Raw genomic sequence first — 15,223 nt, forward strand, 5'->3', positions numbered from 1 at the left:
CCCAGTGGGCCTGGGACTCAGGGACCTGAGAGTAGGGAAGAAGGGAAATGGGACTGAGCCCAGGGGTAACCTGACTCTGGGAGTGGGCTTGGGTGCAGACCCACAATCGGGGAGAGGGTTGGGACCTGTTTAAACTTGAGGGGACAATGGGGGCCCCTGGAGGGAAGGAAGAAGCCGAGTGGAGTCCAAGTCCCCTCCTCTGCTACCCCCTCCCTCCACAGCTCCCTCGAAACCCGAGCCGGGGGGCCTAAAAATAGCCCCCGAGGCGCAATTGCCGGCTGGCCGCCCTGGTGACCTTCTGGGTAGCACAGGCCGAAGGCGGGCGGGCAGCAGGAAGGCAGGGTGCCGGCCCCCCAGGACTCGTCTTCCAGGGCACCATCCTCCTGGTGCCCCTGTGACCATCAGCTCCAGCGTCCCCACAGCCCAGCTCTAAGAAGTCATGCAGAAAGCCCGGGGCACACGAGGCGAGGAGGCGGGCACGAGGGCACCCCCGAGCCCCGGGGTGCCCCCGAAGAGGGCCAAGGTGGGGGCCGGCGGAGGTGCCGTGATGGGGGCACCAGTCTTCCTGCGGCCCCTGAAGGACGCGGCTGTGTTTGTGGGCAGTGACTTGCGGCTGCGGGTGGTGGTGAGTGGGACGCCCCAGCCCAGCCTCAGCTGGTTCCGTGATGGGCAACTCCTGCCCCCACCAGCCCCTGAGCCCAGCTGTCTGCGGCTGCGGAGCTGCAGGGCGCAGGACGCCGGCGTTTACAGCTGCAGGGCCCAGAATGAGCGGGGCCAGGCCTGCTGTGAGGCTGTTGTCACAGTGCTGGAGGTCCCAGGTAATGGGGAGGTGGCGGCTGGGTGGGTGATCAGAGATAGAGAAGGGCTTCCCCTGGCCACGTGGGTTCATCCAGACTTCTTCCCAGGTGCTCTGGCTTCTCAGCTGCGCTGACCCAGAAGTGCCCACCAAGAGGAAAGTACAGGGAAAGGGGTGCCAAGGTAGAGAAGCTCCCCACAGGAAGGTCAGAGGTCAAGGGTCAGCATTGGGTAAGCAAAGCCTGAGCCCCACTCAGGCCTCTCTGGGAATTTCATAGTGGACACCCTCCTAGTTTCCCTGTAGCAAAAGGCCCCCTGTGGAAAATCGTCTTCATCAGCTCCAGTAACTTAGACTTAAGAATCCTGACCAGCCCAACAGGGCTAAGGGAGGGAGCCAGCCCTCCTGGTCCCCCTGAAGTATTGAGAGGATGGGTCAGAGGTCCTGGCAGTCTGTTGCTGGGGCAGGTTGGTGTGCTCGGCACCAGGCTGGTTGGAAGAGGCCAGTGGGTGGACAAGTATGAGTAAATAGGGTTCAGGGCGTCAGGAGGTGGAGCTAGGGCTAGGGGCTCCCAAGCGTGCGTGGAGGTGAGTGCCTGAGAATCCACGTGTCAGCCTGTGCATGAGCTTGTGCATATGTGTGTGGGCTGTGGAGGGGTCTGGCGGTATAAGCAGGGGAGGGATGGGGTTTGCGGAGTTGGTGTGGAAAGCCTACGGGCCGTATCTAGCTGAAGTTCAGAGGGCGTGGAAGGGGATGCTCAGACAGGTCCTTGGGACCCTGCCCCCGTGGGCAGAGAGTGCCAGGTTCCTGTGTGAAGGGACAGACGGTAGTCCAAGGCAGGAGTAGAGGGGACTGAGGCTGGGCCTGGTGTTCAGGGTCCTGCTGGGGCTGGTGTGGGTGCCTGGCCAGGGCCAATTCTCCTTGGGTCCATGTTTGCTCTTCCTTTTTGACCTCCTCAGCCCCTAAGCCAGCCAATTTTTCTCTAGGCCGAAGGCAGAGGCTCAGGCTGACTGAAACAGAATTCTGAGGAAATAGAGTGCTGCTAGGGGAGAAGGCAAAGAGTTTGGGGGTCACTGAGTATGTCCTGGGCAATTTTCAAGAGGGAATTCTCAATCCAGCTGGGTGGTATCGTGTAGGGTACATCCTTGGGGACTGAGGAGGAGGCATAGGGATGAAGCTGGAGGGGAAAGACGACTCTCAGGTGCAGCCAAGTCAGGAGATGGAGCAGGGGCTCAGCCTCCCTCTGCCAGCATCTCCCCTCTCCCAGCCCCACCATGCCCCCCCCACCCCAACAATCTTCAACAACCGGTCCAAGGCTGGCTTCTCTTGGTTGGCTTTGTAATTGGCTAGATAAAGGCTTTCCCGGCTGGTGTTGGAGGATGAGGCCCATTCTGGCAGCCCTCTGAGCTGGGGAAGGATCGGACTTCTTAGGAATCTTAGCTCTGGTCCCGTAAGGGGGCTGAAAACAGAACATAAATCGAAGGGCATGATAGACAGATTGATGCGAATACAGCGCAGTGGAGTGTGAGATATTAGGGACGGAAAAGGAAGTGCTGAGGAAGGAGCGTGGTGGTCACAAGGTTTGTTTCGAGTTAGAAAGGACCACAGAGAACCACAGCTCCAGACGCTTCCTTTTACAGGTGACTTCACTGTGGCCCAGAGCACAGGGAGATCTGCCCAAAGGCACACAGCTAGTTATGGCTGCCCCAGAATTAAGAACCTAATCCTCCTGGCTTTGACTCTGGAAGCTCTTTACTACTCAAAGAGTTCTGGAGGAAGGAGAGAGAAAGGGAAGGTGAGCTGTCCATTGTATGGAACGTATCCCAGGACTGGCCTGTCTGAACACAAGAGCCTCCTAGCCTGCCGAGGTCCCCCAATGGTGTGGAGTGACGGTACTGTCTCCTCAGCCCCTCTGTAACCTGGGTGGTATGGCAGGCAGAGCTGAAGCCTGGTTGGGCATACTAGATGGAGGCCAAGGGGCCAGTCTCCAGGCTGCTTTGGTGGAACAGCATGTGGGAAAGGAAAAGACCCTAGGTGCCGTGGCACTGGACTTGGGGCCTTTTGACAGTCATGTTAAAACACGAAGAGGGTTGGGCTTCAGCACATCACGTTTAAGAACTTTTTCCTACCGGTTAAATCTTTACCCCAAGAGCAGCCTTATTATTATTAATTGGTAGTAATTTATAATAGTGTTAATAGCTAGTATGTTACTGTGTGGCAATATGTTATCATCTCCTTGGACATATCATTTAGGTCCCACAGCAACTCTGGGGAAACTGAGGTGCAGCGGAATGAAATGACATGTCCTGCTATATAGATAGTAGGTGGCAGAGCAGGGATGGAAACCTCAGTCTGTCCCACTGCAAAGAACCATGTGCTTAACTATTACACACCCCCACATGATTTGGGGGAGAGAAGGGCTTTGCTTTGGTGATGTTGGGGGACTGACCAGGTGAATCTGGCTTCCTCCTCCTATTGCCATCCCCCCACCAGTCCCTGCCCAACGATAGGTACTGGTCAGGGACAGCTGGGCAAGCAGCTCAGCATTGCTCAGACTCACTCACGGAAAACTTTCTTGGTTGCGATCAACAATTTGAGGACTTCAGGGTTCTCGAGGAAGCTCAGCCAGGACCTGGCTGCAGAGGGAAGGAGGCAGTTTCCTGGCTGGGGCTGCTGTCTGGCTCGGCAAGGGGTGATGCTAAGGTTCCTGGCACTCCTGAAGCCTGAGATGTGAATTCAAGGATGCAGGGAGACTGGCATGGATGGGGGAGGCTGGGGCCCTGAGAAGACAAGTGGACTGCAGGCTGGAGAGTTTGAAAGATGGGAAACAGGAAGGTGGGTTTAGGGTGTAGAAACGAGGAAAGAATAGGAACAGTGAAGATAGCAGAAACACAGGATACCTGTAGTATCTCATTTCATTATTTAATCACCTAACCCCAAGGTTACATATAAGAAAACTGAGGTTCAAAATGGGAGTTTACCCAACATCACATGGCTAGTGCGGCGGCAGAGCCAGATCTGAAAGCCTCTGGGTCTAGGTCCACATTGCCTGTCCTCAGAAAGAGAAGTGTGCAAAAACTAAGGATCTGTAATCATAACCATCCTTCTGCCAATATCCCCGAAGTCATCTTCTGGCCCGGTCTCCGAGACAGGCAGGCTTTCTTCTCTTTCAGAACACCAGGCTCACACCGGCATGGGCTGAGGAGCCCTATGCAAATCAAGTGACCAGAGTAAATGCCACCCTCAAAGCTTGGGGCATGTGGCTGTAGGGGAAGGCCTGCAGTAAAGGACAGAAGGGTAAGGACAGGGCACAGTCCAGACGGAGCAAGCTGACGATTCTCACCATGTTACTTTGAAGTTTCATAGCCAGGGTCTGGAAGACTCTGGTGTCAATCAGAAGGGCCAAAGGTCAACAGATGGTAGTGAACCATGCGGATATTTGAAATCATGGAGAGGTTAGGGATAGGGAGAGAGGACCGGTTTAGACAAGGGAAAGGTGGGGAATATACCAGAACCTGTGCTGAGGTATATTCTTCGGTGATTATCTTTTCCACCTGGAATTTGGGAGTCTGGATGAAAAGCCAGGAGGGAACTAGTATGGAGCTGGGGATGGGCATGGAGAGTGTCACCATTCATTCATGCGGAGTCCTATTCAGGAGAGGAGGAGCGGCCAGAGAGGAAGCAGTGAGATCTCGGAGGAAAGAAAGAGAAAAGCAGAGAGGCCCCAAAGCATCCAAAGCCCAAGTGGGAGAACTTTCTTAAAGCAAGGCAGGTCCCCCCAGGAAGATCCTAAGTAGAATGCAAGTTGGTCACTTCTCCAGCTGTTTCTTGGAAAAGGTCTGGGTCACGACAGAGAAGAGAGAAAGGCTAGATGAATGAGCTGCTCTGGGAAGATTTACTATCCCCATCCCCACCACCCCTCTTCCTCTCCACCCCCAGCTCTGCCACCCCCTCCCGTGTTTATTGAGTGCCTACTGTGCGCCAGTCTCTGTTTCAGTGCCTGGGGGAGGGGGTAAAGACCAAAATTCCTGTCCTCCTAAAGATTACATTCTAGTGAGGAAAGACAGAAACATGCAATAAACATAAGCAAAAAATATATAGTGTGTCAGAAATACAGAGCAGGGTAAGCAAGAGGAAGGAAGGGAGAACATGAACCTGGGCAGGAAAGAGAGGGGGCAAAGAGGAGGGGAGCAGGTGTACCTGGCTCAGAGGAGGGTCTGCATGAGAGATCAGGTATGCCATGATGACCTGGGTTGTCTCTGGAAGGGGAAATGCTGGCAGTGCAGAAATTAGAAGTCTGGGTTTGGGGAAATGGCAGGGGGACACAGCAGCATAGCCAAAGAGGATAAATGGAGCAATCTGGGGCCCACCCTGAGAGCATGCCCCAGAGCGCACTTGTGGGGGTGAGCAGAGCAGGCCCAGAGCAGGAACACAGAATCCCACGGGCCTCTCCTCGGCCCAGCTGTCCCATCACTCACGCCCATTGCCCATTGGTTATTTTTGCTATGGAATGTGCCAGCCCCTCAGATTCTCCTGGGGAACAGGGGCTCAAGTTACCCCTTCTCCTCACTCAGCTCCCCCATCTGTGAATGGGTGTGTTTGGGGGTAGGCAGGGAAAGAGCCTGTGGGCATCTAGGGTCTCTAGCTGGAACTGATATGGACACACATGTGTACCCTCTCAGTGCACGTCCCCACGCATGTGTCTGTACATGAAACATTTGTCTCTGGGGGTCTGGGACACAGGACCGCCTGCATGTACCCAGAATGTATAAGACATGACCATAAACTTTAAAATAAAGGGAACGCAAACTCAAATAACTTCAGGAGCCAAGTAGAAACTGATAATAAGCAAGGTGCTGTTGTCAGTGGCTGAACTTGAGCATGCCTGCCTCACCTAAAATATTGTGCAGGCTGAATAAAACTCATGAGTTTGGCTCTATATTTATTTTGGACCCATGCTTTCAAGAAATAGTTAGGGAACCCACGGACCAATCCGCATGTGAGGCTTTATGATATAGTGGTCACTGAACTCAGTCACAGTGCGTGGGTTAGAATCCTGGACCTCCCAGTTATTGGTTGTGTCACCTTGGGCAAGTAATCTCTCTGTGCCTCAGTCTCCCCCGTTGTGAGGATTAAATGAGTTTATTCATATAAAGTGTTTAACATGGACAGTACGCACTAAGCATGCAATAAGTGCTAGTGATAATGATTTAGTAGTCACATCTCAGAAACCAGGAGTAGCACTATTTGTGTGTGCTGGGATGGGAATTTGGATCTGGAGGACACGTGGAGACACACAACCTGTGTGGCTTTGGCTAAGTGATAGGACTTCTCTGAGTTTCAAGCTCACAGGGTTGTTGTGAATGAGGTAACATGTACAAAGCGCCTGGTACTAGCACATGCTTAAGAAACGTATAATGATTGTTTGGGTTAGGGGTAGAGTTTTGTATAGGCAAAGTGTACATGGTGTTAAATGGGAGGAGGATGAAGGAAGTTGGCGTGAGCAAGAAAGTGGGTCCTATTTGTGAATAATAGAGTACCTCTGGGCACTTGAGCGTGCGTGCACGTGCGCGTGCGCCAGGCTACAGGGACGGAATACCTACCATCAAGAAATTCGAATGCCCTTTCTAGCTTTCCTGAGAAACCTGGGGATTTTCATAGTCTGAGGCCCTGTTAGCACGTAGCCCCCATCCACGAGGACCCTTGCCAAGAGTACCACCTAGGCGCCCCTACCCGGCGCTATGGCCTGCAGAGTGTTCCAGCCACGGCAAGTTGGGTACCTACCGCCTGGCACAGGGTCCATGTGCGCATGTTTGTGGAGTGAGCAAGTCGAGATGCGGCTGACCTTCCAGTGGCCCCGCGGGAGGCGGGAGGGGTGGCGTGGCGGTCGCGTTGGGCTGCCAATGAGAGACTGGCCCGATTTCTCATGGGGCCACTGTACCCCTTTCTGTGCCTCAGTTTCCCTATGTGCCCAGCGTCCGGGAGGCAGATGCAAGGTGGAGGTGCGGGGAGGCAGGTGATAGCTGCCCCAGGGGAGCAGGGCAGGGAAAGGGGCGCCAGGTGGGGTGCCATCTGGCGGGGGAGGGGCAGGCTCTGGGCGCCGCCGCCTTCCCCCTGCCTGGGCTCCAGTGGCCCGGAGGCTCCTTCCGCCACCAGAGCCGGCTCCCGCCCGCCCCCGGATCGCCCCCGGCCCCGCCTCCGACTCCGCCCCGCCCCCGCCCGTCCCCTCCTCGCCCGGACGCTCGCCCGGCCCCCTCCCCCGCCATGAAGAAGCTGTGGGTGAAGAAGCGTTTCCAGGTGAGGGCTCCGGGGGCGGGAGGCGCCGGGAGGGGGCAGGAAGGGCTGGGAGCCCTGGAGGGAGGGCGGGTCACCACGGCTGGGCCCGGGGGAGGGGGCTCTGGAGCCGCGCCCGCCTCACCCCGGCCGCGGTGGCCGCTAGCCGGGCGCGCTGCGGAGGGCTCCCTATCTGCGATCTGAGCGCACAGCTTCCCCCCACCCCTCCCTGCGCGGAAGGGCAGACCCTCCCCATCAGCCGCAGTTCCCCCGACCACCCGGGGAGGTCCCTGCGCAGCCTTCGGCGTGGAGTGTACACTGGCTTCTTAACCACTTGGCTTCATTTTCTCTCGCCTCTGGCCAACCCGGGCCCTGGCCCCCGCCTGGCTTTCCTCCGCTCCCCACCCTGGAGCCTTCCATCTTCCGGAGCTCCTGAAAGCCAGGCACAGGGATCCTCGCCGAGCTCAATAAATTCCCCAAGCCCTGCTCTGTCCTCTGCCTACCCGGGCCTCCTTCTTGAATTCTTGCGGTTCTGGCCCTTTGGGGGACCTTGCCCTCTGCCCCCATCACCCTCCCCTCCCGCTTGACACCTATTTCAGGTGTCTGTCTTCCTCTCAGCAGGAATCTGTGTCCTCATCCCTCCATCTCCCAGTCATCCAAGCAACCCCCCCATCTCTTCCGTCACATCAGTCAGCCCCGTGTCGGGTCTCCTCGCCTCTGTCTCTGGGGGTGTCACACAGGTTCCCAGTCCTGTGAGTCTCTGTCCCAGCGTTTGACCTGCAGCCTTGCTGTCCTCTCCTTCCTCCTCTGCTCCTCCCTAGAGCCAAGCTGAGCTCTAGCTGGGAGGGCTGACAGCAAGGAAGAGTGGAGACATTCCCTACAGGGAAGCTAGTCACCCTGGATCTCTGTCCACTCCCCACCCCCCACCCACTGGCCCCTGGAATGAGTTTCTGTTTGATATAGATGTTTGGACAGGATGTATAGGGACATCACCAGTGAGCCTTCCCCTCAACAACTCATTCTGGCTTTTCTTTTTCAGAAAACCGGCCACTCCCGCCGGGCCTTTGGCCGCCTCACCCATGGTGCGTGGACCGTGGGCTTCTCGCCCTAGCCCATGCCTCCTTCTTTTCGTCCATGTCCCTTCATGAGGCACCCAGGCCCTGAAGACAGCCCATGAGATGTGGGCCCCCCCACACCCATACTCACCCACCCACCCAAGAAGGCCCCCATGTGCCCTGCAGCTGAGAGAGGACCTAGCAAAGGGAAATGGGGGGCTCACTACACATCCCACCATAGGCTGTTCTCCATCCATGGGGCCAAGTGGAGATGAGCTCGCTGCCATGCTTTGGCCACCAGTACATGGCTCCTTCTTGTCATGACACTCATAGAGAATCTGAGGCACAGAACCTGATAGAATCTGGGAACATTAAAAATAAGCCCAGGAAACTTTGCTCCTAGCCTAACCACTGGGCATTTTTGAGGACCATTCAGCAGTAAAAGAGAGGTATGGGGAGAAGCGTTCCTGTCACATTCTGATGCAGAATAGGTGGGGGGTGATTGCCAGGAGGGGTCAAAGCACAATGCAAATATTATAATAGTGGATGGGCCTGCCCCCCCCCCCATGGGGCCCTGGGTCTGTGGCAGGGCTGAGCACCAGCAGTGTGTGTGTGTGTGTGTGTGTGTGTGTGTGTACACATACGTACGTGTGTGGTCAGTGAGTACACCAGTAAAAGTGCCAAGAGTACAGAATAACACGTAGTTGGAATAACCAGCCAGAGCATGTGGGCTCCCCAGATCTGGGCACATTGGGAGCCTGCAAGTAGTCAAGAATGAGAGAGCTTTCCCCATCTCAGGTGTCTCCCTCCCCCACCCTGTCCCCACAGGGCATGTCTGGGCACTGGGAACCCTCATACCCACTCTGTTCTCCTGCCCATCATGCCCTACCCCACAAACGCTCTGATAACAGTCTGTCCATGTCTCTCTCCTGCTGCTCCTATGGAAGCGAAGTTTTCCGCTCCTGCAGAAAGCAAAGTTACGGTAGGAAACTGGCTCCTGCCCGAGCCCTCCACTCCCCCCTCTTCCCTGCCCAAGCCAGCCTCTCCTCACCCTGCCTTAGCCGCACCCTGATGAGTTCCGGATGGTTTGGGTTAGAGGACAGGCTGGCCCTGCGGTTGGTCGAGTGTCCTGACTGTACAACTCTGAGGTGACTCCCCTTTGTTCCTGGGGTACTGGAACCCAGCATTTAGAGCCTTGGAGCCTAGGACCTTGTTATTTGGGGGGCTGCACAGGAACTTAAGCAACCAGTGACAGGGGAGGAAGGACTGGGGCTGAATCCTTAGTAATCCATAAAGTGTCTGGGAGGAGGATGAGAGGGAGTGGAGGGCACTACCAAGGAGGGAAGGGTGAGTAGCCAGGGCCCCAGAGATGGAGCGAGAGAGTGGTAAGCAGCCCAGATTGGGCAGAGGGATGTGGGGAGCCAAAGAGGGGAGAAGGTAGGTGTCAGAAGGCCCATAGTGTGGTAAGACAGACTGCTGTGGGGGAGGCACGAGGTGACATGGGGAGAGTTGGAGTCCGAGAGAGGAGGGCCCTGCCCACACAGGCCCCTATTTCTCCAGACTCAGAGACTGCCGAGGACGACATCAGCGATGTGCAGGGGACTCAACACCTGGAGCTTCGGGATGATGGGACCTTCAGCACCCCCACAGGTGAGCTCTCTGGAATGCTCAACGAGCAGGTGGCAGGCCTCCCACAAGGGGCACCTGGGCTTCATTGTGCTCCTTTTTCTAGGGGGTTCCGACACCCTGGTGGGCACCTCCCTGGACACACCTCCGACCTCCGTGACAGGCACCTCAGAGGAGCAAGTGAGCTGGTGGGGCAGCGGGCAGACGGTCCTGGAGCAGGAAGCGGGCAGCAGGGGTGGCACCCGCCGCCCCCCGGGCAGCCCAAGGCAAGCACAGGCAACCGGGGCCTGGCCACGGCACCTGGGGGTGGAGCCGCTGGTACGGGCGTCTCGAGCTAATCTGGTGGGCGCAAGCTGGGGGTCAGAGGATAGCCTTTCGGTGGCCAGTGACCTGTATGACAGCGCATTCAGTCTGTACAGAGGACGGGCGCTCTCGATCCACGTGTAAGTAATGGCCTCACGTGGGCCTGCACTCTCCCACCTCACCATGTTGTCCTGCACTGCCCTTCACCGCTCCATCAGCCTCCACCCCCATCTCCAGGGCACCATCCACCCCGCTGCACTTCTCCACCCCCCATTGCTTCCACTTCTGGCCCCAGCTACTCACTCTATCTTCCCACACTGCACCATCCTCCTGTGCCATCACCACCCACACCCTCCCACTCCCACTGTCCTGGTCACCGTGCCATCTCCATGGTCTTGTGGACCCCTCTGTGCTTTCCTCCTTTCCTCCAAGGTCTCCATTTTCCCAGGGGCCCTCTCCCACCTCGACCATTCAGGCTCCAGTTGTCCCCAGGATTCCCCCCCTCAGGGGCCCCCTCCGTGCCTGCTGTCTCAGCAGCTGCTGCCTTTTCATCTCTCTGCACATTCCTGTTCCCATGTGGGCCTTTTTCTGGGAGGAACGGAACCACAGCAGCTCCCGGGAGAGCAGGCGTGAGCAAGGGAGCAAGAGCGCAACCAGGAGAGAGAAGAGAGCGAGGTGGTCAGAGGGCAGATGGGGCCAGGGGCCTGGGAAAGCAGGAGGATGTGGGGTGTGGGGGAGGCAAGGGCACGGAGCAGGGAGGGATGGAGACAGGGAGCTGGGGTGGAGGCAGAGGGCTTGGAATGATGGAGGCTGGAGCCTGGGATGATCTTGTGGGCAACGCCTGAGGATGGGGCTGAAGGTTGTCCTGGTAGGGGGGCGGTGAGGAGAGATGTTGGAATAAGGCATTGGAGCCATTTTTGGAGATTTAGGGACTGGCAGATACAGGAGGGAGTGCTGTGATAGAAGGGAATGGCTGATGATAGAGGTATTGGGGGGTATTTGGGGACCTGAGAGGGGGCCTGATTTGTGTGGGGGTGTGGGGGAGGTACCATCATGGATGGGAAGGAAGGAGTCTGGTGCAGGGAGGCTGCTTTGAGGGTGGTTGGAGTGGTTTAGTGGTGGGCAGGGTAGAAGTCTGGGCAGGGGCAGGAGAGGCTCCCTTGCTTTATCTGGTTGGCATTAGCCAGGTGCTCCTATGCCCTAGACTTGCCTTTTTCTTCCCTGTCTGTCTTTGCCAGGCCCCAGCGGGAGCCTGGAGTTGCTATGGCAACTTCGGAGGAACCCATTTCCTTAGTGATGTCTGTGGTACAGAGGCTGGCCTGGAGCTCAAAACTGCCTGCAAGAGGCCTCCTCTGCTCTGATTTATTTCTCTCCATGCCTCACCCAGTTCCCTGAGTCCATTCCTCAGGGACTCTGCTATCCCTCCCCCAAAGTAGACTCTGCCTCCCTGCAGGTGGCTGGCTATGGTTCCACTCTCTCAGGGTATATGGGTGGCTGTGTCCCGGCCCCTGCCCCCAATGTCAAAGGTGGGGTATGCAGTGGGGGTGGCTGACTCACGTAGTCTAAAGCATCCTTATACTCAGGCACCCCTAGGACTTTTCCTTGTGACCAGTACCCTATTTCTCCTCGCTTCTGTGCCCCCAGAATCACAGACATTTTGGAGGGAACAAGGGCTCAGGAGTCAGACTTCCTGGGTTTCAGACCTAGCACCAACCATTTCCTAGCTGTCTCACCTTGATATGGCACTTTACCTCTTTAAGCCTCAGTTTCTTCATCTGTAAATGGACCTAATAACAGTTCCTACCTCAAAGCATTGCTAGGATTAAGTGCTCAGTGCATTTAAAGCATTTAGTACATGCCTGACACGCAATAAGTACTCAGTGAGCCATTCCACAACTTTTTATTAAGCTCTCTCTAATGTATCAGGTGTGATGCTGACATCTCAGATTCCTTTTCTTGCTAATCTTTACGTTTGATGTGCCCTGGAAGGGTCAAGATGGGAGAAACTGAGGTCCAGCTCTTAGGCCTCAAATCTCTGTAGGTGAGAGGGGCACGCTGGGCTGACCAGCTCTTCCTACCTCCTCTCCCACACTCCCAATTCCAGCCCACGCAGTAGTTATTTCTGAGCTGAGTTATTTCTGAGCGTACCCCTTTGGGGAGCTTCTGTGCTTCTCAGGAGACTTCCAAAGACTCAGGTAACTTTCCCAGGGACAGGACAAAGTCAAAGGCTTAGACTGGGGGCAGATTGATCAATGAGAACGGGGATGTGGGTGCCCTGATCTCCCACCCCAGGGACCCCAGCTACTGCGTGCTGGGTCCTGTCCACACTGGTGAGGGACTCAGGTCTGGGTTGGTGCTAGGTAAGCCCAGGGATGGGGCACTGCTTCCAGAAAGAAGGCTCTGAAGGCTGGAGCCTGTTCTTCTGGGGCTGCTGTGAAGGGGATATGTCCTGTTGAGGATGGGCAGGGCTGTGGGGGCCAGCTGGGGGCCGGAATGAGTGGGAGGCTACATTCCTGAGAGGGCCCCTCCCCATTCAACCCTTCCGCCTTCCTTCACCACTTCATCCTTTGGATCCTAAGCCTCATTCTTTTCTCTCCTACCGCTAAGTTCTGTTTCTGCTATTTCCCAGCTTCCATGGCTGGAGGGAGGGGGCTGGCCCCAGCCCCTGGGGCTGAGTCTGTACCTGGACAGAGCCACTAGCCCGGTGTTCTGGTGCTAGAGCCACCACCTCTCCCCAGCACCTGCTCTGGCTGTGCCTTCTCTTTGCGGGGAGGGGGCGGAGGTCTGGCCCATGTCACCTCCAAGCCTTCCCAGCATGCCCCACTGCCCAACTCCTGTCTCCTGAAGGTCTAGCAGGAGAGCCCCCCTGAATCTTCTACCCTCTTCGTCTCGGTTCCTCAGCAGCGTCCCTCAGAGCGGATTGCACAGGGAGGAGCCCGACCTTCAGCCTCAGCCGGCCAGCGAAGCCCCACGTCGCCCGACCCTACCGCCTCCCTCCAAATCCGCGCTGCTGCCTCCACCGTCCCCTCGGGTGGGTAAGCGGCCCCCGCCGGGGCCCAGCACTCAGCCCCCCGCCACCCCTACGTCGCCCCACCGGCGTACTCAGGAGCTGGTGCTGCCCGAAGGCACCACCGCCGAAGAGAAGCGAGGGAAGAAGGCCAAGTCGTCGGGGCCTTCTCTAGCGGGCACGGCTGAGTCCCGGCCCCAGACGCCACTGAGCGAGGCCTCGGGCCGCCTGTCGGCGCAGGGCCGCTCGCCGCGGCTGGTGCGCGCCAGCTCCCGCATCCTGGACAAGCTACAGTTCTTTGAGGAGCGACGGCGCAGCCTGGAGCGCAGCGACTCGCCGCCGGCACCCTTGCGGCCTTGGGTGCCCCTGCGCAAGGCCCGCTCGCTGGAGCAGCCCAAGTCCCAGGGCGACGCGCCATGGGGCTCGCCCGGGGCCTCACAGGAGGAGCTGCGGGCGCCGGCGGGCAGTGTGGCCGAGCGGCGCCGCCTGTTCCAGCAGAAGGCAGCCTCGCTGGATGAGCGCACGCGTCAGCGCAGCCCGGCCTCCGACCTCGAGCTGCGCTTCGCCCAGGAGCTGGGCCGCATCCGCCGCTCCACGTCGCGGGAGGAGCTGGTGCGCTCACACGAGTCACTGCGCGCCACGCTGCAGCGCGCCCCGTCTCCTCGAGAGCCTGGCGAACCCCCGCTCTTCTCCCAGCCCTCCACCCCCAAGACCTCGCGGGCCGTGAGCCCTGCCGCCGCCCAGCCGCCGCCTCCGATCGTCGCTGGGAGGCCCGGGGACGAGCCGGGGAGGCCCCGGAGCCGCGGACCGGCGGGCAGGACAGAGCTGGGGGAAGGCCCGCAGCAGGAGGTTAGGCGCCGGGACCAATTCCCGCTGACCCGGGGCAGAGCCATCCAGGAGTGCCGGAGCCCAGTGCCGGCCCCCGCCCCAGCCGATACCCCCGAAGGCAGGACGAAAGCTCCCCCGGGTCGGAAGCGGGAGCCCCCGGCTCAGGCCGTGCGCTTCCTACCATGGGCCACGCCGGGCCAGGAGGGCGCTGCTGTGCCCCAGACCTTGGAGAAGAACAGGGCGGGGCCTGAGGCCGAGAAGAGGCTGCGCCGAGGGCCTGAGGAGGACGGTCCCTGGGGGCCCTGGGACCGCCGAGGGGCCCGCAGCCAGGGGAGAGGTCGCAGGGCCCGGCCCACCTCGCCTGAACTTGGTAAGGCCTGAGGAACTGCTGGGACATGGGTGAGAGGGCCTTTGGGGTGAGGGAGGCTGGTAGGCAGTTGCGAGGGTATGGTTTCCCAGGGAGGGTGTGGACCCCAGCTCAAGTTTGAGTGAAGGGTTGTGAAGGTCGCTGTGCTAAAAGCTGCCTGCTGGTGAGGCAGAATGTGTTTTGATGGAGGCTGTGTGGAGCCAAGATGTGAGCAAAGACCCCCAAGCCCATATCCCTGCCATAGGCCCCCTGCGTCCAGTGGCCTTCTAGTCTATAGGGTCAAGGACCTAACTGATGGAGGACACTGGTGGAGATCTAAAGAGCTCCTCCACAGCCCACTCCTCTGTGGGGGAAGAAATGGAAGCCTGTCTTAATAAATAATTTGTCAGGTTCCTGTTACAGGCAAGCTTTGGACCAGCCAACTCTCATCTCTGCCTTCCCCATCCTGGCACCATCCCCTGACCCATCCCTCGCCACTAAGATCTGACCCAGCCTCCCCTTCTATGTTCCTCGTTCCCATCCTTGAATCTCTGCATCCCTGAGGTGACTGGTCACATGCCAGCCTCTGTGTTGTCTCCCCATCTTCCTGTGGGTGATGGCCAATAGCCAGAATGCCTCTTCCCCTAACTCTGCTCATCCTGAACATCAACTTGGTGCCCACTCCTGGAGCAAGGCAGAGGAAGCCATCCTTCACTTGCTGCCAGCCCCTGCTGCTTCCCCAGGCCAGATGCCCCACCAGCTGTTTCTAGGAGACCCTGTCAGTGTCTCTTTCATTGCACTCACCATCCTGTATTTTCCTTCAGCAGAATTACTTTATTTTTCATGTAAGTATTGCCACCTCAAAACCTTTAGAAATGATTAGACTCCTGTCCATCATCCTACTAGCCACCATTATTGCAGCCATGTCCCAGGCATTGTGTTAACTGGGCCCTTAGGGGTGTTAATTTAATCTGTACGCCAGCTCTGCAAGA

The 15,223-nt window shown here is 57.8% G+C and overlaps 1 protein-coding gene across 10 annotated transcripts in view; it reads left to right on the forward strand.

The window, feature by feature from the left end:
* Positions 1-287: 287 nt before the first annotated feature.
* The window catches only part of SPEG (striated muscle enriched protein kinase), a 55,441-nt gene continuing 40,505 nt past the window's right edge, over positions 288-15,223 (forward strand). Inside the window, exons 1-6 of one of the 10 annotated variants that reach the window (XM_074313806.2) lie at positions 7,010-7,090; positions 8,106-8,148; positions 9,074-9,103; positions 9,682-9,771; positions 9,854-10,190; positions 12,952-14,255. In XM_074313806.2, coding sequence (XP_074169907.2) covers positions 7,058-7,090; positions 8,106-8,148; positions 9,074-9,103; positions 9,682-9,771; positions 9,854-10,190; positions 12,952-14,255 — 1,837 coding nt within the window. In that variant the 5' untranslated portion in view covers positions 7,010-7,057. The other 9 variants (XM_074313813.2, XM_074313783.2, XR_016019769.1 and 6 more) reach the window with 9 other exon arrangements.

Source organism: Rhinolophus sinicus, chromosome 17 (assembly GCF_057876585.1).
Source record: "Rhinolophus sinicus isolate RSI-liver-muscle chromosome 17, RSI-T2T, whole genome shotgun sequence".
Taxonomy (NCBI): Eukaryota; Metazoa; Chordata; class Mammalia; order Chiroptera; family Rhinolophidae; genus Rhinolophus; species Rhinolophus sinicus.